The sequence below is a fragment of the Lytechinus pictus genome, chromosome 13, assembly GCF_037042905.1.
Source record: "Lytechinus pictus isolate F3 Inbred chromosome 13, Lp3.0, whole genome shotgun sequence".
Lineage (NCBI taxonomy): Eukaryota > Metazoa > Echinodermata > Echinoidea > Temnopleuroida > Toxopneustidae > Lytechinus > Lytechinus pictus.
This window is the reverse complement of record NC_087257.1, coordinates 16,571,589-16,595,052: the sequence shown is the minus strand read 5'-3', so window position 1 is coordinate 16,595,052 and position 23,464 is coordinate 16,571,589. Positions and strand designations below refer to the sequence as shown.

The 23,464-nt window shown below is 38.4% G+C and overlaps 3 protein-coding genes across 3 annotated transcripts; 2 read left to right on the top strand and 1 right to left on the bottom strand.

Moving 5' to 3' along the window:
* Positions 1-844: 844 nt before the first annotated feature.
* LOC129274100 (uncharacterized) lies at positions 845-7,398 on the top strand. The gene is made up of 3 exons (XM_064108705.1): positions 845-1,046; positions 2,851-2,972; positions 4,935-7,398. The coding sequence occupies exons 1-3, from the start codon at positions 1,001-1,003 to the stop codon at positions 5,217-5,219; spliced, it is 453 nt and encodes a 150-aa protein (XP_063964775.1). The 5' UTR covers positions 845-1,000; the 3' UTR covers positions 5,220-7,398.
* A 2,731-nt stretch (positions 7,399-10,129) lies between these two features.
* LOC129274580 (uncharacterized) lies at positions 10,130-13,965 on the top strand. The gene is made up of 4 exons (XM_064108669.1): positions 10,130-10,440; positions 11,226-11,423; positions 12,272-12,334; positions 13,624-13,965. Exons 2-4 carry the CDS (start codon positions 11,249-11,251, stop codon positions 13,647-13,649), a joined length of 264 nt encoding a protein of 87 aa, XP_063964739.1. The 5' UTR covers positions 10,130-10,440; positions 11,226-11,248; the 3' UTR covers positions 13,650-13,965.
* Positions 13,966-17,375: 3,410 nt separating this feature from the next.
* On the bottom strand, positions 17,376-18,567 carry LOC129274579 (uncharacterized). The gene is made up of 3 exons (XM_054911368.2): positions 18,516-18,567; positions 17,911-18,320; positions 17,376-17,570 (listed from the first exon to the last, which is right to left on the bottom strand). The coding sequence occupies exons 1-3, from the start codon at positions 18,565-18,567 to the stop codon at positions 17,376-17,378; spliced, it is 657 nt and encodes a 218-aa protein (XP_054767343.2).
* Positions 18,568-23,464: the final 4,897 nt, after the last annotated feature.

The window sequence follows — 23,464 nt, the reverse complement described above, 5'->3', positions numbered from 1 at the left end:
TAGTAGTAGTAGAAGTAGTAGTAGTAGTAGTAGTAGTAGTAGTAGTAGTAGTACTAGTACTAGTACTAGTTGTAGTAGTAGTAGTAGTAGTAGTAGTAGTAGTAGTAGTAGTACTAGTACTAGTACTAGTTGTAGTAGTAGTAGTAGTAGTAGTAGTAGTAGTAGTAGTAGTAGTAGTAGTAGTAGTTGTAGTAGTAGTAGTAGTAGTAGTAGTAGTAGTAGTAGTAGTAGTAGAAGTAGTAGTAGTAGTAGTAGTAGTACTAGTACTAGTACTAGTACTAGTTGTAGTAGTAGTAGTAGTAGTAGTAGTAGTAGTAGTAGTAGTAGAAGTAGTAGTAGTAGTAGTAGTAGTAGTAGTAGTAGTACTAGTACTAGTACTAGTACTAGTTGTAGTAGTAGTAGTAGTAGTAGTAGTAGTAGTAGTAGTAGTAGTAGTAGTAGTAGTATAATTACTCTTAGTGAGTTATTTTACAGTCTGATTAGGCCAATATTAAATATTATCAATCCTTGCGTTACAAAAAGTTTCCAATAAGTTGTATCTACTCATTTTCTCGATGTGATATCCAGACAAGCTTGAAAATGGCTTCCAATATTGGAGAAAGCAATCGTCACATCAATTCTTATGCCTGTTCGCTTAGAATTGTTTATTCATTAGATTGTCACGGATGTCGCTGTTTTTCTGGAGGTAGTGCGGGTCTGGACCGGGCAGGCGGGCGATGTTGGAAAGTAAGGTGTCTCTCGATCCCCCCGAGACTCGATCACGACGTCATCACATATACTTCCAATGAACGAGCCGCGAGATGATGTCCAGCCGAGCCCGCGATAACAATAAACCCGCCAAAGCATCCCTCGCATGAAGACTGTTATCGATAGCAACATCTCGTGCTGTGTCGTCTGCATTTCCCGTTATGCACCTTCCATGCAATAAAAATAGCTGGACTTGTCCAAGGATAAAACTTTTGATTTCAATTCTTTGCTACATGTAGTTTCAATTTTGAAAATGATATTTGGAGGACATTTGACGCTTGTTTTGATTGTGTTTCTCGGTAAGTAAATACATGGGGAATCTATTATTTATGTGTTTTTTTTTTATTCAAAGGGTCGGTAACGTTATTATCATGATAATCGTTTTATGCATCAATGCAAATTTATCACCGTTCACCAATGAGGTGCAATATCGGGGATAATCAAAATGGATTTTACATAATTTTAGAATGTATAACTAATGCGTATCCTACTTAATTTGCCATTGTTAAAGGTCAAGTCCACCCCAGAAAATGTTGATTTGAATAAAAAGATAATAATCAAAGAAGCATTACACTGAAAATTCACCAAAATCGGAATACAATAAGAAAGTTATGATATTTTAAAGTTTCGATTTTTTCACAAAACAGTTATGTACAACTATGTTTTGTTTTCACAAAAAAATCATGTACAACTACGTGATATGCAAATGAGAGTGTTGATAATGTCCATCACTCACCGTTTCTTTTGTTTCTTATTGTTTGAATTGTATAATATTATTTTTACAGATTTGACAACAAGGACCCTTTTGTTTGAACCACAAAATGTTCAAAGAAATGATAATTACATAATGTTAAGAGAGGAATAAAAATTCGTTTGACATGACAATGAGGAGAAAATAAGAATTTTTCATATTCCATGTAATGAAATACAAAAGAAATAGTGAGTTGATGATGTCATCAGTTTCCTCATTTGCATACCTACCAGGATGTGAGTATACTATTTCATGAAATTAAAAACAAAATTTTAAAATATCATAACTTTCTTATTTTACATCCGATTTTGATGAAATTTTCAGTTTTATGCTTGTTTGATTTTTCTCTTTTTAATGAAACCAACATTTTTGGGATGGACTTGTCCTTTAATGTTCTTAATGCTATTACATTGTAAAAACACGTTGATTACCATTTTAGTCATCATTTTCTTCTTCTTTTTTTCATCTTATTTCCAGGCAAGATAATAAGAAAGTCCAGTTGGAATATTACATGTTAGAATTAACTAACAGCTCATTAGATTACGAATCGAAATTCGAACTTACATTGAATATTCGGAAGCTATTCGACGGCATGCATCCATCTTCATCAGAACGTGGAATGAGACCCCTAGCATGTCGAGTTTTGGAGACGTGTAGGTGCAATGGGAAAATCTGTCAAACTTTTCCGGGTGCTTGCGTCGGGGTTTGTGTGTGACGCGGCTCAGCGACTTGTTCCTTTACTTGGAAATGAAAATAATACAAAAAAACCAAACAAACAAAAAACAAACAATAACAAAACAAAACAGAGCCAATCTATTTTATGATGGTTGCAACACGTTTTTCCAAAGATTTGAAAACTCAGAATGTTCGTTTTCTTAATAAGAAAAAATGGGGGGATCCAAGTACACACAAGTCATAGTTACGAAGAATGTATATCGCATTTTCATTTTTTTAATGTAGGATTGCACAATGTCTAGCAAAGTAAGTTCGAATTTTTTATTAATTATTTCTTCTGCTGTTATCACTATCGGAAATATTAACTATTCCAGAAGCGATATCGTCACGAAGATTATTTCCATTGTTCTTATATGGGGGGGGGGGGGGGGCTCAAGTAGGCCTTAGTGTGGTGCATCATCTGGGAGAACGATATATGCATTTAAAATAATGATTCCCCCCCCTTTTTGTTCCCTATTTCTCTTCCCTTCTCATGGGGGTCGACGGTCATCACAATGTCCCCGACTTGGGTGCTACCAATGTGTCGCTATGATAGTCAGCTTTCATTATCGTTTTATGTCTATAATGAAATTTAAAAATGCATTACCGTTCTACTGTGTTTTTTTTCCTTCTATCAGGTTTATTCGATTATTCAACTTGTTTCAAGTGCTTCCGGTGTATGTCCATGTTATCCCCAAACTCGACCTGCGACCTTTCACCTATTGACCTCGTAGCCATTGAATGTGACACCTACTGCTTTGTAAGTTCAAATATTATGACCCAAATATTCACCATTGGCATACAGATGGGGCCATTGGGGCTGTTGCCCCCCCCCCCCCCCATAAAAAAAATCACGATCGAGAAACACCTGGAAAATCAAGACGAGATTTTAACAGAAAAGTTGTAAAATTTTAGGTCATTTTGTCAAAATCTGTAACACAATTAGATTTGCAATCCACCTTTTCCCTTTTCCCCCTTTCCCCATGTTTTATTTTCTTAGTCATAAAAACTTTGGGAGGAGTCCATGGCCACCAAGCCCCCCCCCCCCCCATCTGTACGTCAGTGGCTTTCACCCCTAAACTCTTCCAATTAAAGATTCACTAAAATCTAACAATAAATTGACTTTCACTGAAATCTTCCAATTACAGATTTGCGGAACTGCGCTGATCTCTTGCAATTAAAGTTTGCACTGAACTCTTTCAATAATAAAAAAAATCACTGAACTCTTCCAATTAAATATTTCACTGAACTTTTTCAATTAAAGATTCCACTGAACAATGTCAGTTACAGATGTCACTAAACTCTTCCAATTAAAGATCTTCAATAAAGCCTTACCTGATATTTTCTGCGTGTCCCGAAACTAAAAACGCATGAGATACAAATTTATCGTCCGAAATATGCACGGTCCATTGCGATGTCACGTGGATTGTATCACTGGATCTGTCTTGGCGACCGGGTTACTAAAATATGGATGACATCTGCGGGGTTAATGATTATAAGTCCCCAGTCACATCGCTCATCATCGCGACGGTAGCCGACTACATACACTACATCGATGAATGTAAAGTTCGAAACAATAGCGTTGTTCGTATCATTCATTGGGTCTGTGCGTGTTGCTTTGGCATTATGAATGCCAGGGATGTGTCCCCGTCTGGGTTAATACTTCATGAATACCTACAGTTATTCATTGATTCATTGTAACCTCATCATTGGTTGCCTTCACATGATAAATATACCTTATAAAATAGGTGCTAGTGGCGGGAGGGGGGTACGGAAACGGTCGATTCAATTAAGCATCCCTGGTAAATTTTCTATTAGGCCTATAGACTCATATACATGCACCCCACCCCCTTTATAGGGGTTTGTCTACGAGCAGAAGTGATGGTCAAATCGTCTAACATCATCACGGGTTAACCGAATTAATCTATTTGGTCCAATAGGGTCACTTCATTCAATATTTACTGGGCTTCCTGACATCTAGTGAAACTTCCAAGTAGTCTAATTTTCACTCCTTCTTCTTCTTTTGTTTTCTTCTTCTTCTTCTACTCCTTCTTTTTCATCTCCTTCTTCTTCTTCTTCCTCCTCTTCGTCGTCTTCTTCTTCATCATTATCTGCTGTCAAATAAATTTGTGAATTGAAGTGAACTGAATTTATTTGAACATCATTGGAATCTGCAAATATTCTGTTCGAAACAAAAATACAAAGTAGTACACAACATTGAAAACACACAATTTGAGGACCATTTGAGGACCCTTTGAGGAAAAGTAAACTAACAAGGTGAAAGAACATTGTGTTTATTCTTTTAAATTATTATTTGACAGAATAGCAGGAGGCTTTTACCTTACCTTATTGGAATGATCATTGCTTATAATATGATATTTCTATGGAAGCTTAAAAGTGCCACCCAGATGTTCATATAATCATCTCGTCATGTCTACATCTCTTAGGGAAAATGATCATCTCTCCCACAGAATGTAGACATGACGAGATCCGAGATTTTGCCATCTGATCATCTCTTCTATAAGATGTAGGTATGACGAGATCCAAGATCTTGTCATCTGATCATCTCTCACACGGGATATAGACATGACGAGATCTGAGATCTCTTCATCTTATCCTTTTCCCTAAGAGATGTAGACACGACGAGATGATTATGATTATGAACATATGGGTGGCACTTTTAAGCTTCCATAATATTTCTTCTTATTTTTTTCCTTTTCAGACGGAAGTTATGATGGCGGCTGGAGTCCATGTCTACACCAAGCGTGACTGCACACGGCAGTTCGACTGTACCGAGGAATCTACTTGCCGTGAACTCGCCCATTCGGGCAACTGCAAAGCGTGCTGTCGGGACAACTTCTGCAACAAATACACTGGTAGAGAGGTGGCCTATAATACCATGGAATCGATGGGCGTGTCCCGATACTATAGCAACACTAATTGTTGGGCGTGGCTCACCACTGCACTATCAGCGGCTGTGTATTTGAGTCAATTGTCTTTATCGTAAACCCGTTTCGTTTTTTACTTTGATCTAAGTTTGAGCCCATCTTCGAATAATTGTTTGGCTAATTTTCTATAATGGATTAAAGCGCTTGACCATGCATAATAATTGTCAGATTCCCATGGGGGGCAAGAATCGTCTATGATACTGCGTTGTTCACAGACTTGGAACTCTTGACAAGGTTATCTCTGTCTTTTATGAAAGAATAATTGTCATTCAACTAAGATTCCATTGTCAGCACCGACATCGTAACCCTACGATTATAATTTCGATATCCCCGAGGTTTTTTTTTTGGTTCATTCAAATAGCCCCCCCCCCCCTATTTTTAAAAATGTTTCGAGCCCCCTGTAGACTATCCGACAGTAGAACAAACAAAAGATGGCATATATAGCACCCTGCAGGCCTGCGAGGCTTGCCTTGAGAAAACAACCGAATAAAAAACATCAGGGGACGTGGAAGCGGGGGGCTGGGGGGGGGGGGGGGCTTCAGCCTCCCCACTTTTTTCCAAAACCGTGTACAAAAACGTAAAAATTACCATATGATTGTGATTTTTTGCATGGTCAGCCCACCCCCACTTTGAAAACCGTACCGCGGCCCCTGAATATGGCTACTATCGCAAAGCTACCTCCTATGTAGCTATGGTTAACAAGAATCGTCTTTATACGGTCTTATAAGAGAATACTGTACACTGTAGCAATGCTTGCTCTACTTTCTGAAATGTGGTGCCCTAATTAAACGGCGCTTATTTGTGCTTGAAGGACAATCAAAATGATACAAGATGGAAAATGGTGAAGAAAACCAAATGAATACGACCATCCAATTAAACGTCCGTTGAAAGATTCCAAGAAGCGTAACAATAATTATAGACAGTTCAAGGATGTTAAATTGTGAAGACTATGCTTGTTTAACAAAACTGTATGGGTGATTTCGTGGCAATAAAGAAAAAAGTTTGTTTGTGCTTTTTATGTTTGAATGAAAATGTTTTTCTCCGGTGCTATTTTGCAATTTTCAGTTTTGTTGGCTTGAAATCTATTGGTAAAACTCGAATGCACTGGCGGATCCGGGGGGGGGGGGGGGGCACAGACGGCCCGTGCCCCCCTCCCTTTGAGAAGCAAAATTAAAATTTGTAATGTAAAAATGCCGTTGAAACAGAAGTGTGCCCCCTCTCCCACTTTTGAAAGTAAAGACCTTTTTTTCTGGGACAAAATATTCTTAATTTTTGGTTGAAAACCTTTTTTTCTTGCTTGTCAAATTTTTCCTCGGAAAAATGTGCCCCCCCCCCCTTGGAAAATCCTGGATCCGCCCCTGCTCGAATGGTATAGCAAATAGTGTACTTGGAATGCAAAAATATAGGGTTTTTTCAAGGCCGAGTCGTTATGTGCAAAATAGCGGTCAAATTGGTTAGAAATGCAGTGACAAACCGCGAAATGTAAAGATTCGAAATTGGTGTTGCAGAACGATTCTGATCACTGCTTTGAATATAGAGTGTCATTACTCGGTTTGCTATTGTCGTACAGAGGGGGGGGGGGTGGGCCATCCCACCCCCCCAAAAAAAAGCCCCGATATTATACCTATTCCCTCGGTTCGGGTATATCCATATTTTTACGTAGATATATTTCACTATGTACACATCTACTCTAGATATGCAGAGCACAGTCTTTGTGTACACAGCAAAAACTGGGTTGTTAATATTGGTGCATATAAAGGGACGACACCTGTCATTTTAATTCAGTGTTACTTAATTAGTCGTTGGTGTTATTAAAACACATTTATTTGTTATTTCAACACTGGTGTTTTTCTTCAAAATCTATGGTGTATCACGTTACGTGCATACCAACAATACCTTGCATGGATTGCATTTCCATTCCATCTTAAACCCTTTTGAGCAAATGGTGTTTGTTCGTTCATCTTCATCATGTGTCATTCTTTCATATATTCATTTTCTGATTTACATTAGCTGTGATTCATTTATTCACTATTCTTTATTAATCTATTGTGTTGTGTCTGAATATGACTCATTATATAGGCCTATATTCCTTTACATATACTGTATGTATTATACAATACTAATCAATCAAATTTATGCAATCATATTCTTGCTATGCATAATAATATTATATTGATACTAAAACAGTGAAACGAAACATGCTCTGAAACAAAGAAAATAAACACATAGCCTTACAGTACTTTTCCTTTGACGAATAATTTATAATGGACAATGAAAATAAAGATTATAGCAACTGAAGAAAAAGAGCGTGGGAAATGAAAAAAGAATGAAGGGGGGGGGGGGGAGTGAGAAAATGAAATAATATTGAGATATAGGAGTCGTTCGGCAACTTTAAAGGGCAATATTGCCATTCGATATTATTTATAAAAAAAACGTTTCCGATTTTTTTTAAATGATTATTTGTGGAGTTTTTGCAATCGATAGTATCACAATTGTTCTTGCAATTGCCGAAAGATACTGGAAATACTGATAATTTCTGGATCAACGTTTGTACTCCAACAAAACAAGTGACTTGAAATATGACCAACAAGCTGCGAAAAATTATTTTGGGGCAATTGATGGTGGTTGGATGTAATTATTGGAGTACCTATGGGTATTTTGATCCAAAATTTTCGACTAACAATACTGATCATAACTTATATCTATAACCCTTGTTGGTCATATTTTTTAACTCGATTGTCTGTTTAATAAGTTACAAAACGTTGATAGTAAGGATTGTCTTTTTGCATGAGGGGGTGTTTATGATGAAAGATAAAAGTGAATAAAGAAATCATATTATGGCTGTAGCCATGATTGTAAGCAGATGGAGGAGTGGCAAACGGGCACTTGCACTACCTACCCCCCCCCCCTCCACCAGTAAGAAATATTTTCTACTTTTTTGTGCAAATTTAAAAGAAATCCTTCGAAAGTGTATACAAGATCATTCCTTTTCAAAGTTTGAAATGCACAGACACGCTTGCGACCTGGGGTCCTTTCAAAAAGACTTGTTATAATAACATATAATTTCTTTAACAAATTTAATACTATAAGTCAATTAGCTTGAAGGATTTCAGTAGCGTTTAACTGTTAATGCTGTTATTTTGTTATGAAAAGGTTTTATGAAATGGGCCTCAATTGACTGTTTTCTTGATGGGGAGGGGGAGAGAGAGGGACAGAGTGAGGAAGGGAGGGAGAGTGGGGAAAGAGAAAATGAAGAAAGATGGATAGAGTGAGGGAGGGAGAGAGGGGAAGAGAAAAGGAAGAAAGATGGAGAAAGTGAGGGAGGGGAGAGAAAAGGAAGAAAGATGGATAGAGTGAGGGAGAGAGGGGGAAAGAGAAAAGGAAGAAATATGGACAGAGTGAGGGAGAGAGGGGGAAAGAGAAAAGGAAGAAATATGGACAGAGTGAGGGAGGGGAGAGAAAAGGAAGAAATATGGATAGAGTGAGGGAGGGAGAGAGAAAAGGAAGAAAGATGGATATAGAGTGAGGGAGGGAGAGAGGGGGGAAAAGAAAAGGAAGAAAGATGGGTAGAGAGAGGGAGAGATTGGGAAAGAGAAAATGAAGGAAGATGGATAGAGTAAGGGAGGTAGGGGGTGAGGGAAAGGAAGAGAGATGGATAGAGTGAGGCAGGGGAAGAGAAAAGGAAGAAAGATAGACAGAGTGAGGGAGGGGTGGAGAGAACAGAAAGAATGATGGATAGAGTGAGGAAGAGAGGGGGAAAGAGAAAATGAAGAAAGATGGATAGAATGAGGGAGGGAGAGAGGGGTGACGGAAAAGGAAGAAAGATGGATAGAGTGAGGGAGGGAGGGAGGGAGGGAGGGAGGGAGGGAGGGAGGGAGGGAGGGAGGGAGGGAGGGAGGGAGGGAGGGAGGGAGGGAGAGAGAGAGAGGGGGGGGGAAATGGAAAATGAAGAAAGATGGATAGATAGAGTGAGGGAGAGAGGGGGAAAGAGAAAAGGAAGAAACATGGACAGAGTGAGGCAGGGGGAGAGAAAAGGAAGAAAGATGGACAGAGTGGGGGAGTGAGAGAGGGGAAGAGAAAAGGAAGAAAGATGGACAGAGTGAGGGAGGGAGAGAGGGGAAGAGAAAAGGAAGAAAGATGGACAGAGTGAGAGAGGAGGTGAGGGAACTGAAAGAAAGATGGATAGAGTGAGGGAGGGAGAGAGGGGAAAGAGAAAAGGAAGAAAGATGGATAGATAGAGTGAGGGAGAGAGGGGGAAAGAGAAAAGGAAGAAACATGGACAGAGTGAGGCAGGGGGAGAGAAAAGGAAGAAAGATGGACAGAGTGGGGGAGTGAGAGAGGGGAAGAGAAAAGGAAGAAAGATGGACAGAGTGAGGGAGGGAGAGAGGGGAAGAGAAAAGGAAGAAAGATGGACAGAGTGATGGAGGGAGAGAGGGGAAAGAGAAAAGGAAGAAAGATGGACAGAGTGAGGGAGGGAGAGAGGGGAAAGAGAAAAGGAAGAAAGATGGACAGAGTGAGGGAGGGAGAGAGGGGAAAGAGAAAAGGAAGACAGATGGACAGAGTGAGGGAGGGAGAGAGGGGAAAGAGAAAAGGAAGAAAGATGGACAGAGTGAGGGAGAGGGGGGAAGAGAAAAGGAAGAAAGATGGACAGAGTGAGGGAGAGGGGGGAAAGAGAAAAGGAAGAAAGATGGACAGAGTGAGGGAGGGAAAGGAGGGCGTGGGAAGGAGAAAAGAAAGAAAAGATGGAGAGGGGGAGGGGGGACGCAAACAGGCAAGAAAAAATGAACTCCCTGCGCAGGACAAAATGCTTCAAAAACAGAATTTCTTGGAGACACGGTCATGTCCCAATGAGTAAATATGATACTTTATTGAGTCAGCTTAATCTACATTTCATCGTATACTTCGTATGTTTTAGAAAGGTCAAATTTTCACTGAGAATGACAGCCTCGCATTAAAACCGACGCAAATCATTCTTCCGGTGGTGAGCATGATCACTAAAGCACAATGGCAGATCCTAGCTAATTAACACAATGAGGCTTAATTAACACGAAATTCTACTTTGTGATTCTTTGTCCTACGCGCTTCGCTCCAGCCCAATTACCGTGAAGGATAAATAAATATTAACATTCGATTTACGTCCCCAAAAAACTATATAAATCGAGTATCTTGGAGGTTTCTTCAGAACTGCTCAATCTTTTTAAGATTCTTACGGTAGCTTGTATTCATCGTCCTGGGAGGGCTATCGAAGATTCCGTTTTTGCTTCCTGTCAAGTTATTTTGGTAAGAATTTCTTTTGTGATCGCAAATGATGTTGCTGTTGTCGTATGATATTACTCATCTGTGCATATAGAGAACAATGTTTTGGATTTAATAGCTTTTTTGTTATACATGCTTTGGTTTCATCTTATCCAGGGTGACACCACATTTGCTCCGGGAGTTATTTCGTCTAAAATATAGGGTTAGGGTTGTAATAGGGTTTTATGTCAGGTTTAGGATAGGGTATAGTGTTAAACCAAGGGTTAAAGTTGGTCATTCCATTAGTGTGTTGAATTTACAGCGTAAAATTGTCGCCGCAGCAAATGCCACGGCGAACCCTTATCTACAGTACGTACATTCTTTTGGCCCGACTGGTACAATATCAGTGTTTATGATTGACACTATATAGGATACCTCATTCTGGTATAGGCCTACCTGTTATAGTCCATCATGGGTCATTAATTATTTTTACCAACTATTAGAAGTGCTTTGATGTATTTCACTCCTACAGAACAGGTTGTACTCTCGAAAAAATATATACAGCATTGTACATGGGGCATATCAATTAAAAATGACTACATTCTATTCAAAATTATTAGAATTCCGATTTAAAAAATCCCATAAGCTTCTTGTAGATTTTGCCGCGCATACACTTTCTTTTTATAAAGTAGCCCTCTGACAAGGCATCTCTTCAAACTTGAGTACATAGCTTGTATGATAAAAGGTGACATAATTTTTTTAAACAAAATGATCATTATTCGCTTACTTTTCCTTTGAATTTTATCTATGAATCAAAATAATCAACACAGAAAAGGTCAACGACACTGACACCATGTCTACCAAGGCACTTATCGTCTTTGCTGCATTGCTCGCCGTTGCCCTGGCTTTCGATTTCGACGATGCCGAGGACGATCTCGCCGCTGATGTCGAATTCATGAAGAGAGACCCATTCACACAGGACCTTCTGTTGGCGGAGAAAAGGGGGAGGAATATGAAGAAATACAAAGGTACGTCGTGAACGTGATCAAGTGCATTATAAAAAAAAGTAATTGTGATGTTTGTAGACCATGTAAAGGATGGAGGTTTACTGCCTGCACATTGATGTTAGAATGTATTTCCTTCATTTTAAGTCAGAGCAATTAATATATATATACATATATATATATATATATATATATATATATATATATATATGTAAAATGTAAACAGGCATCCACTCTTTAACATGACTACTGTGTCTTGTACCAAATATGTTATATATCAATTATTATATATGTACATGTAAATGCCCATATTTCCACCTGTTCCTCCCTCTATACTATTGATATGTTTCGTTCGTTTTTGTTAAAAGAACCCATGAAGAAGGCCTAAGGCCGAAAGCTCGGATTAAATTGTGGTCTACAGCAACGTCAAATCGTCTTGTCATTTTTTCGCCTATATATATATATGTATATATATATATAAAATGTATATACATGTTTTTTTTGTGTTGGGGGGGGGGGGGTCCGTGGCCCTGGGGTGTTATGAGTTATGGACATTGTCCATTTATTGCATTTTTTGAACTATAATAAAAGCGTGCACAAGGTATCCTTAATGTGATCATGAAAGTTTCAATCCATTTGTGTTGTATTACGGACATACATTTCTAATGTAGTGTCCGCGATAGAACATAACATGCCTTCAGAATAATAGTTGAAGTTGAATTTGGAGTCGGAATTTGCATGATTCAAGTCAGACGCCCCCCCCCCCCGAAAATTGCCCTCATCTCACTTGTGACATTTTGAATGGGCCCATGGCCCTTATTACCTATCTGTGTTTCATCTATCTGTATTTCAATGTTTTCTCTGTTCTCTAGCCTGTGCCAATGCCCCTGGCTGCTGGTGTACACGGAGGAAAAACAGGGTCGTCTTTTGTGCCGGTAAATTAATTATTATCATTGCTATTTTCATTACAAAAAAAAAATTATGGGGGCATCGTCCCCCTCGATTTAAAGCTTAGAGCGTTTTTCTATACATATTTTGTATAATTTTTTTATTTGACTTACGCTTAAAAAAAATCTAAACAATTTAGCTAGTTATAGAGTTGTTTTCATTTGCATATTAAACGCTTCAAAATATAAATATGATGGAAATAAACTCTGAAGGTTCTTAAATTCAACTCAGGCCTGATTAAGCTATTTAAGAGGATATTGTCAATCACGTCCATAAAATCAACAAAAAGGTATGTACTGTGACGTACATATTTTGTTGTTTTCGACGCGTGTTAAGCTCTCCCCCCCCCCCCCAATTCGTAACATGAAATATGGCGGCCTCTTAATATTGTAATTCTAAAAAAATACTAGCCTAGTATTGTAAACTTTCTCCATAATGCAGATGAACAAATTATTTTTAGTCGCATGTATGTTAGTATGACGTTTGTCTTTTTGCTTTCAACTTGATCAAAACGGAACATAAACTGCCACTTCATTTATTATATTGATGACATTTTCAAAATAATCTGTAGTCTGTCGGGCGCGCTGTGGTCTAGTGGTTCTGACTCTCGCCTTTCAAACGGAGGGTCGTGGGTTCGAATCCTAGCCCGAATCCTAGCCATGGCGTGTTTTCCTTCAGCGATAAATTTATCCACACTGTGCTGCACTCGACCCAGGTGAGGTGAATGGGTACCCGGTAGGATTAATTCCTTGAATGCACCAAGCGCCATAAGCAGCTGGAGCTACAGCCGGGTATATAGTGCGCAATTGAATAGGCAACTAGATAAATCGGCGCCTCATAATAATAATTATTATTATTATTATTATACAGGCCCATCGGGGTATCTGCTAATCTAATATACAGGTTGTTCATGTACAGTGACATTTCGATATTTTTTTAATTTGCTTGTATATCATGTACATAGTGATCAAAACGTTTATACTCTCTTAATGTTTGTATGATTTTCATTAAGCTTTCATTTATGTACCTCTTAGGGTGTGTTCTTTTCTTAGAAAATCAGCTGCAAGGATTGTATCATTAGCAGTGTTTATAACAAAAGAAGGAAGTAATATTTGACGCCTGTCTAGTGTTAACCCCAAATCCAAACTGGGGTTGTCCCAACACTTTTCTGGTACATACTGTACATGGAGATACTGGGCTTGTGTTAAATTAGCACCGGACGGTTGTGTTTTTTGCAGTGTTGTTTAATGTATATCCTGATTCCGTTTGTATGCAGGTGCTGGTGACGGAGGCGCCATCTAAACACCGAACTGGACACTGTGAACACCGGAATGAATAGGCCTACAAGACCAACGCTGATTACTGGCGTATAAAACATAATCATATTTCAAATAGGCCCATGCAAGTTATATATGCCGTAAACATGGTAAAGGTTACGAATTATTTGACAGAACTTGCAGTAGGCCCGTAGACATAGTATTCAGTTTATTATTATATGCCAAGTAGGGAAAAGTGATTCTTCATAATTCAGGATGTAATAATATGCATATTTAAACTAACACTGAGTGTGTGTTTGGAATAACATTATACATTTTGAACAATGCTGGATAGACGAAAACTGTCACTGTGTTTGATTGTGTTTTTTTAATTTTTTTTTTTTTAATAAAAAGGGAGAGATGGGGTACAAAATGTTAAGACAGACGAGAAAGAGAAAGAGAGAGAAAGAGAGAAATAACAGAAGGAAAGAAAGAAAGAAAGAAGAAAGAAAGAAAGAGAGAAAGAAAGAAAGAAGGAAAGAAAGAAAGAAAAGAAAGAAGAAAGAAAGAAAGAAAGAAAGAAAGAAAGAAAAGAAAAGAAGAAAGAAAGAAAAGAAAGAAAGAAACGAACGGGGGGGGGGGAGATTAAAATAATGAAAGGGGATGGAGGGAACTGGAAAATAAAATGTATCATGCAGAATGATTCAACATCGTAAAATAGAGAGCATAAAAATGTCACTGGGATGAGGGAAGATGATGTGTGAAAGTGCTGTAACATAATTTATATCTCCCCTCTACTAAAGAAATATTGAAAAAGATGAAGAGAGAGAGGGGGAGAGATAGAGGGGAGGGTGCGAATTGAGAGAGGGGGAGAGAGAGGGGAGAAGGGGTCATATAATATGTAGAGAGGGAACATGAAAACCAAGTAGGGCAGAAACAGTGACGTTCAGAGAATTCCTTTTATGATTATGAAACAGCTAATTCATAAAACGATAGAATATCACAAACAAAACTCATATCACATAACTCATAAGGATTCTTCCGCAGTCCGAAAATTATATCACACAGTAGCGTACGCAGGATTTCTGAAGGGGGGGGGGGTCAAACTGACTGAAAAGTTGAAAAGCAAAAAAAAAAATTCTCCAACATTATTTTATTAAAGAGGGGTTTTGATTTATTGATGGGGGTTGCCTTTCACTAAAATCAAAGGGGGGGGGGGTTGAACCCGTGTAACCCCCCACCCCCTCTGTGTACGCTACTGATATTACTTAGTTGAAGCAATAAAGTGTCAGAAAACATGTACTTACTATGATGATGACGACGATGACGGTGATAATATTCGCCTCGATCAACATGATCAAGACAGGAAACGTTAGTGTAAGTATTCAAATACCGAATAAACCCCGGGAATAAACACAGAATCTTCTACTCTAATATGTATATTTTTGAGAGCACAGTCTAATCAAGGAGATCTCCTTGGTCTAATTGCTCCTCTAATTATAGCGTTTTTGTAGAAGCTGTGTCGCCAGGAGGCGATACCATTTGGTGTAATTTCCTTTCCCTTTTGCAAAACACTCTTCAAAAAGCTTTTACGAGCAAATGAAATATACAAAGTGGAAGCCTGATGTTACCATCTTTTTCACCTGTCTGACTCTCTCTCTCACTGAATTCCATTAAAAGGATTTAAATTCTCGTCGGTGTATAAATAAAATCATAGCTTTGTTATATTCTTTGCAGGGTCCTGGGAACGATGAATGAGCAGGGGGTGCTGGTCCAAATTTGACAAGCAAAAAGAAAGAAAAAAAAGTTTCGATACAAATTGTACAGGATTTTGGTCCAGGAAAAAAATTGACAAGGCGATTTTGATTAAATTTATGCTTTTTAGCATATCTACGTACCAAATTTCCATGCAGGGGTGTGCCTATGGTGAATACTACACGCAGCACCCCCGCTTCCCATGCAGGGCCATGATTCCTCGTCTAGACATATGGATCCCTAATTACACGAATTCGAACAATAAAAGTACTCTTTAGTAGTTAAGGAAAGAAGACAATCAAGAAAAAATTTGTTTCTTTTCATGATTTTCATGTCAATTTATTAGGAAGAAATGCAATAAAATAATCTGAAGGTTTTAACTCAAATCCAGCTGCCTCTTTGGGCACTGTACTTTAGCAGCTCATCGGTTTCTCATATGAAAAGTAATCTGCCTCCTTCACTCCTGAAGTTTCCCACCAGAATCCATGATGTTTGTCCGTCATGGGAGTTTATAGCGAAGGAATGGTCAACTCCTTCCATGTGTGCACTGAGGCAAAGCCTTCCTTAGGAATTTGAATTCTTGGCAGATGTCTTGACACGACTGTAGAAGGCCCGTTGTATCCAAATTGGTATCCATTTTATCTGAAGCCTTCCTCAGTTATTACTCTGCTAAGTCTACGTACTGCATCATCTTCTACACGGCCGGCATGGCCGGAGACGGACTCTGGCTTTGGGTGCTGTGTTTAGGACCGATCTCCTTCATTAGCAAACGCGCAAACAGAAGAATCTTTGTTCCTTCTAGATACATAAGTTACTCCTAGTTCAGTCTACTAAATCTTATTGTTCTGTCACGCCCTAAGCTGCCTATAAGACCGTATTTTGCAAAATTGAGTCCTTCACCAGAATTATTGAGCATGTTTGCTGTATTCTCCATCTCAACTAGGACTGCAAGAATTTATTCCTTGCTCAATCTACAGTATGATGCATCTCCTACCAAGCCAGGATGAACTGGGCCTTCGTATAAAGATTCACCAGAATGTACAGGAATCGTATCTGTTATCAGAGTCTTCTCCTCAGAAGAAACTATCAGTCCAAGGCGATCTGTCTCGTCCGGTCTACTGCATCATCTTCCTATGACATACCTTGAACTAGGCCCTCCTATGAACACTGTTCAGCTACAGGTCTCCTTCACGAGGAGTCAAGGGTACTTTCTTTCATAGTAGCTGTCATCAATCCAAGATGTTCCTCCTCTCTCAGTCCTTTGCATCATCTTCTCCTGACAGGCTTAAACTGAGCTCTCCTAAGAAGACTTTGTTCTTTACAGGCCTCCTTTACCAGGGTGTAGTGGAAGGTGTCAAGGGTACTCTCTGTCATAGAGCCTTTCATCTTGTCGAAGTCTTCATCGGATCAGCCTTTCTCAGAGAAGCCAAGAGTTTCTCGTTCCTCTTTGCTCAGTCTACTGCATCATCTTCTTCTGCCAGGCATTGAACTTAGCCTATACTGTGCTCAGTGCAGGTCTCCTTTACCAGGGTGTAGTGGAAGCTATCCAAGGGTACTCTCTGTCACAGAGCCTTTCATCTTGTCGAACTCTTCATGATCAGCCTTTCTTAGAGAAGCCAAGCCTTCCTCGTTCCCATTTGCTCAAGTGCCAGGCCTTGAATTAAGCCTTCCTAAGACTGTGCTCAATACAGGTGTCCTTCACCAGGGTGTAGTGGAAGCTTTCAAGGGTTCTCTCTGTCATTAGTAGCTATCATCAGGTCAAACTCTTCATCAGCCTTCCTCGGTGAAGCCAGGCGTTTCTCGTTCTTCTTTGTTCTATCTACTGCATCATCTTCTTCTACCAGGCCTTGAACTGGGCCCTCCTAAGAAGACTGTGCTCAGTACAGGTCTCCTTCACCAGGATGTAGTGGAAGCTGTCAAGGGTTCTCGATCTCTGTCATAGTGGCTGTCATCAGGTCGAACTCTTCATCGGCCTTCCTCGGTGAAGCCAAGGGTTTCTCGTTCTTCTTTGTTCTATCTACTGCATCATCTTCTTCTGCCAGGCCTTGAACTGAGCTCTCCTAAGAAGACTGTGTTCTGTGCAGGTCTCTTTCACCAGGATGTAGTGAAAGCTGTCAAGGGCTCTCTCTGTCATAGTAGCTGTCATCAGGTCGAACTCTTCCTCAGCCTTCTTCAGAGAAGCCAACCGTTTCTCGTTCCTCTTTGCTTTGTCCTGAAAGCAAACAAAGGAAAAAAAGAGACTTCGATTTTCAGTTTTTATACTTTACTTTCAGGGCATCGATTATAATGTGGTAAAAAGCATATATACTTTCCAAAAATATTCAGAATTAACATGGTTTTGCATCTTTTCTCTTTCTCTCAGAGTTACCAACATATTTTAAAATGAAGTTTGACTGAGGTCTGCTGTAATATTTCCACATAAATGTCAATCTTTCAACAATATGAATTTTACAGATCATGAAAAATTTCACCATGTGTTAAGCCCCCCAAAGAAAAAGATGAAGACTTTTAACTGTTAAATCCAGTCTGAAAATTATGATACTTCCACTTACGTTCATTGCAAGAACTTTGTTGGCCACCCAAACGTCATCAGTTTCTTTGATGACGTCACGCTCGCTCCATCCCTCCTTGGCAATTCGTGATGTCACTTTGCTGAGAGACCGTAGTTGTTGCTTCTGCTTTTCGTCATCGCCGAAGTCGATCTCAAAAGCCACACCTTCCTTGGTGTGACGTGTGCAGCTCATGGTTGTGATTGGTGGGCTAGGCAGAGACATCTCTGATGGTTCGGTACTTTCTGCAGACCGAACCGGAGATTCATCCGTTGTGATCTCAAAAGCCACGCCCCCTCGGCTGACTTTGACGTCTGCCATATCTGTGATTGGATCAAATTTATTTGCAACCTCAAAAGCCACACCCCCAGGCCGTGCCTTGATTGGAATAATGTGAGCAGAAGGGTTCTCATCTGAAGGATGATCTGCAAAAAAAAAAAAACGAGGGTCAACTCGTAAATACATCCAAATTACCCTTTTCATATCTAGACTCTATTTTGTCTTGTTAAACTTTGATTTTTTTACTGCCCCGCAAATCATGGCCACCTTCATCCTAATAATATCTTCTTATTGTATTGCCGCTTCTGGGAGAGAAATAAAAGACCTACCAATGACGAGGATGTCACAGCTCTTCTTGACTTTTCCTGGTGGGTATGACATAGATGGCTGCTTTTGCTTGACCGTGTCATCATCGTCGTCAAAGACGGGCTCGCTGTCTTCGAGAACAGTACTTGCCAAGAATCGTTCTATTTCAACCGGACATGTAAAAGAAAAGGCCTATTTAGTGGAAGGTCTTAAGAAACATGGCAAAATTTTCTTCCACAATAATTCGTAGTCATAAATTTTACTCTGTCTACTGCTAGTTCACGGTTAATCTGATTGGGAAATATATTGTATCGGATTCGCAAAACTTTTTGATCACTGAGACTCTTTTAAAATATCGGTTGTGTCAAATTGCCTTACCCCTTTTTTCTTAAACATATAACCATTCTCTATATGACATGTATGAGGTATTACAAAAAAATTTGAATTACATTTGCCAAAAAAAGCTTTATGTTTATTATAAGCAAGACAGGCCTACAGCTATAATTCCTTTGAGAAGTTTCAAACATGGACTTACGATAGGCCAGGAAGTCATGTGCGTTGATCATTGTCTCGTCTCTCAGATAGGATGTTGAAGGCTGGTCGATGACGTCACCGATTCGAGAGAAATTGATGGGTACCACCTATTGACAATTATGTTGAAGTCTATGAATTAATTTGCTCATAATGCTGGTGCAAACCAATAGCTTTAGCTCGAGTTAACAACCCTCACCCCATTCTTTCATCTCTCCCTCATCACTTTCTCTCTATTAATAGCTGTCTGTCCATAATTCTCTCTATTCTCTTTCTCTATCTCTATCGATCATACAGGCCATAACTATCATCATAGTATGCCCCCATTTCGATACGCCAATGATCCCTATATATTGGTATTTGTAGGCTTCCTATTACCACTCATGAGCTTCACATGGAAATGCTATATCTCTGTTTACATTGACCACAGACCCCCCCCCCCCCCACCATACAAACACTTTACAGTTTTTAATAAATGTGTAAAAAGAAATATATGAAAATTACCATCAAGTTTTGTGCGTGCGTTTGTTTGTGTTTTTATTTTTATGCATGTTCGACCCCCACTATTACCATAGATTTAAATACGTACACCTCTTAAATCATTCCGCGGCCCCTGGCATCTGATTCTCTTTCTAATCTCCAACTCTCTTTTCATTACACAATTTATTCTTTGTTTTTTGAAAGAAACAGAGTCCTTGATGTTTTGTGGTTTTCATCATTATCTTCGCCCACTTTATACAAATCAGTGTGTTAAAACAAGAGTTCGGCTTTATTATGTTAATTAGATCTAGTGCAGAAATAAGACTTTGTTTAGAATATTAAACAATGAACGTAAATGGCCTATCATGGCAACTCAATGTGATTATTTTCAAGAAAACAGCAAATAGAAGGGTTTCTTACTTTATTCCTCCTGCGGAACAAATTGGTCAAAGCCTTCAACAATGATCTCCCATTGCGCTTTTTGCGCCGAGTTTGTGAAGTATCTACCACCAAACCCATTGGTAGAGGACATACTTTAGAATTTGTACATCCCATGATAAAGATTTTGAAAATTCCGAAGATTCGTAAAGAAATATCAGAGAAACTGCTAAATGCAAGTTCACTCGGAGAAAATCATTACAATAATCATTGTGACAATAAGTAGGCGTTCCCAGGGTGATTTAAGACGCGCATTGCATAAGTTTCATTTATTGTGATGTCACAATTCGATGCCCTCCGTGATGCATGCGCATGTGACGGCCGGAGTACACCACAGTAACTTTTCGAAGAACTCGAGGTTCAGAAAATGTTCAGATATAAAAACTACCAATGGTCGGAGCAGTACGTGGGGAAGGGGGGGGGGGGGTGATAACAATATATTGACCTACATAGTTAAAGGCCTATCTTGATTTTTTTCGATGGCTATTTAGTAATGGAATTTTTTAACCTAAACTACTGAATTACAGTAAGCGAGTGAGCAAATTTTCAGTAGTTGAAAGAGAAAATGGTGTCCTAAAACTTTTTTCAAGTGGTGTGTAATTTTCACTCCACAGGTTATGAATACCAGAGTACATAATGTACATAATATTATCATCTATCACTTTTTGTTGAGGATGATTAAAGGCCTATCACAGTTTTTTTTCAATGGCTATTGTAAAGGTTTTGTTGTGATCAATCATTCCACATGCGAGCGATTTGTTAAAAGCTGAACGACTTGCAGAATGATAACCAAAATCGTCTTTCAAGGAGTGTGTAATTATGAGAGAAATAAGGCGAGTGAGCGTATACACTAAGAAATAAAGGTTCAAAATTGATTCCCGAAAGGTTGATGCAAAATCAGCACCCTATGGGTTCAAAGATTGAACCCCTGGTTGGGGTTCATTTTTGCACCCTGCGGGTCCAAAACTGCACCCCTAGAGGTTCAATTTAAAATTTAGGGGTGCAGTTTTTAACCCGCAGGGTGCAAAAATGAACCCCAACCAGGGATTCAATTTTTGAACCCCAATCAGGGGTTCAATTTGCATCAACCTTTCGGGGTTCAATTTTGAACTTTTATTTCTTAGTGTGTATGTATAGTGAGCGAGTCTTGAAAAAATTACTTCATTCTTTTGAGATAATATGCATATAATTACAGTAACAGAGGTAAAGGGTAAATTATCTAAAACGTAAACCTTATGAAGAAAGGGAAAATAAAGAGCAAAATGATTGAACAGTCGAGATTATTTTGTTCAACGAAACGCATTTGCTCGATCACTGGTTTAAGGTGAGATGAAAATGAAACAAAATGGGATCATGATCATCAAGAATAAGGGTCCATATGAAATGTGTAGGCCATCACAGGCTTCCAAAAACGTAAAAAAGCATAATGATATATGTAAATGAAAAGGAAAAGATTGCAGAAAGAAAAGATTTATAATAATCTTCAAGATTATATTGGGAGATGATGCGACATTCACATTTTGAATATTTGTTAGATTGTTGTGTTAACTAAATGTGATTTAAAGTATCATATAAAAATAGTTAACATTGCTGTCCTAATTAATGTGGCTCAGTGTTTCATAAACAGCATTTTGGTCAATGTCATCAATGGCTCATTGTATACATGGTATAGGATAGGCCTATATTTTTGTATAAATTATTAATACCCCCCCCCCATTCACGCCAGTGTATAGGCCTACTTAACGGGTTTTTTTTTATTGGTTAATCATCAAAGTCATAACCATACCTAAAATTCTATCATACAATAATTTGGACTACAATAACCATACTCTCATGATGCAGCAGATATAACCATTGCTATAAGGGATTATTCATTATGATAGACTCGACAAATTCTTGTGAGAATAGACTGAAAAATTTGCGTTTTCGGAATGCAAAATTATACCAATTTACTTTTGCTGCATTTTAAGATGAATCCACATGCACATGAACCGTAGTATCAATCATTTTGATGATTAGAAAAATAAAGCCTCCCAGAAGGAAAAACCAGTAAGACCAGTAAGAATTTTTACTGGTTTCCAGTAGAATTTTACTGGTTTCCAGTATATTTTTACTGGGCCAGTTGATTTTTAACTGGACCAGTAAAAATCAATTGGAGACCAGTTCCAACAATTGCATTCCAGTTGAAGCAATGAGTAATACCAGCTAAATTGTTTTTCATCAAACTGGTGTTTCTGGTCAAATAAATGGTTTCCAGTATATGTTTACTGGACCAGTTGATTTTTAACTGGACCAGTATAAATCAACTGGAGACCAGTTCAAACAATTGCATTCCAGTTGAAGCAAAGTAGTAATACCAGTTAAATTGTTTTTCATCAAACTGGTGTTACTGGTCCAATAAATAATGACTTTATTTCAAGTCAGATCATTTGACGAATTATGGAAAATGAATCTTGCAATTCAGAGAAAGTTATTATCGTTATCATCATTCTTATAATTATCATAATTATTATTATGATTATTATGATCATTGTTGTTATCATTCTTATTACTGTTATCATTTTTATCGATATTGTAATTATTATTATTATTAATATTTTCATAATTATCAAGTATTAACATTATCATTAAAATAATTATTTCCTTTAATTATGATTAAGATCGAAGCAAGATATATTCCTCTGATATAGTCAACTGGTCTAAAGTAATTCATTGTTTGAAATTGAACTGGTCAAGACCAGTAATACCAGTAATTCTGATGATGCTGATAAAGTGGTTTACCTCATTTGCATATTTCCTGTTTTTAAAAGAAAAATCAGGATTTAGAATGGAATATCCTTGCAATGGCACTCATTGTTGTTTAAAAACTTTCCAAATAAGTGTGTGAACTAATTCACAACGAAAATGTGTAATTTCATATATCACATTTAAAATGACAGCAGAAAGATTAATTTACTAACCATCTTTTCCATCACATTTCACTGACCATGGTATATAACAAACCAAATGCATGTAATAAATTGATCCAGTAAGACCAGTACGAGGACCAGTTCGAGAACCAGTCAAGACCAGTAGAAAATACCAGTAAAGAAGACCAGCTTGTGAAGGACCAGTGAGACCAGTATAACAACCACCAGAAAAAAATCCAGTAATTCAAGACCAGTTTAATTTTTAACTGGACCAGTAAAAGTTTAACTGGACCAGTATGACCAGTTAGACCAGTAAACCGATGTTCCAATTTTCAGAGTTACCAGTTAAAATTCTACTGATCTAACTGGTCCAGTGGAACTGGTTTTTCCTTCTGGGCTATATTCTGGCTTGAAAAGTGGTGGGGGCGATGATTACATTCCCGCGGTTCCCCCCCCCCCCTCCAAAAAGTGTGTGTCGGGGAGTATTATATCCCCTAATCCCCGGGATTTAAGGCCATGAAAATACACGTACAGTCCTAATCCTAACTAATTAATCAAAGAATTATTGTAACATTCCTAATGGTAGAAAATAAATTAGGAATGATTGGAAGTAG

Excerpts from the sequence above, each read along its gene's own strand:
- LOC129274100 (XM_064108705.1), top strand. The coding sequence starts at position 1,001 with ATGATATTTGGAGGACATTTGACGCTTGTTTTGATTGTGTTTCTCG. Across the intron at positions 1,047-2,850 it reads TGTTTTGATTGTGTTTCTCG|GTTTATTCGATTATTCAACT; the intron begins GTAAGTAAATAC and ends TCCTTCTATCAG. Across the intron at positions 2,973-4,934 it reads AATGTGACACCTACTGCTTT|ACGGAAGTTATGATGGCGGC; the intron begins GTAAGTTCAAAT and ends TTTCCTTTTCAG.
- LOC129274579 (XM_054911368.2), bottom strand. The coding sequence starts at position 18,567 with ATGTCATACCCACCAGGAAAAGTCAAGAAGAGCTGTGACATCCTCGTC. Across the intron at positions 18,321-18,515 it reads CTGTGACATCCTCGTCATTG|ATGAGAACCCTTCTGCTCAC; the intron begins GTAGGTCTTTTA and ends ATCATCCTTCAG. Across the intron at positions 17,571-17,910 it reads ACAAAGTTCTTGCAATGAAC|GACAAAGCAAAGAGGAACGA; the intron begins GTAAGTGGAAGT and ends GTTTGCTTTCAG.
- LOC129274580 (XM_064108669.1), top strand. The coding sequence starts at position 11,249 with ATGTCTACCAAGGCACTTATCGTCTTTGCTGCATTGCTCGCCGTTGCC. Across the intron at positions 11,424-12,271 it reads GAATATGAAGAAATACAAAG|CCTGTGCCAATGCCCCTGGC; the intron begins GTACGTCGTGAA and ends TCTGTTCTCTAG. Across the intron at positions 12,335-13,623 it reads CAGGGTCGTCTTTTGTGCCG|GTGCTGGTGACGGAGGCGCC; the intron begins GTAAATTAATTA and ends GTTTGTATGCAG.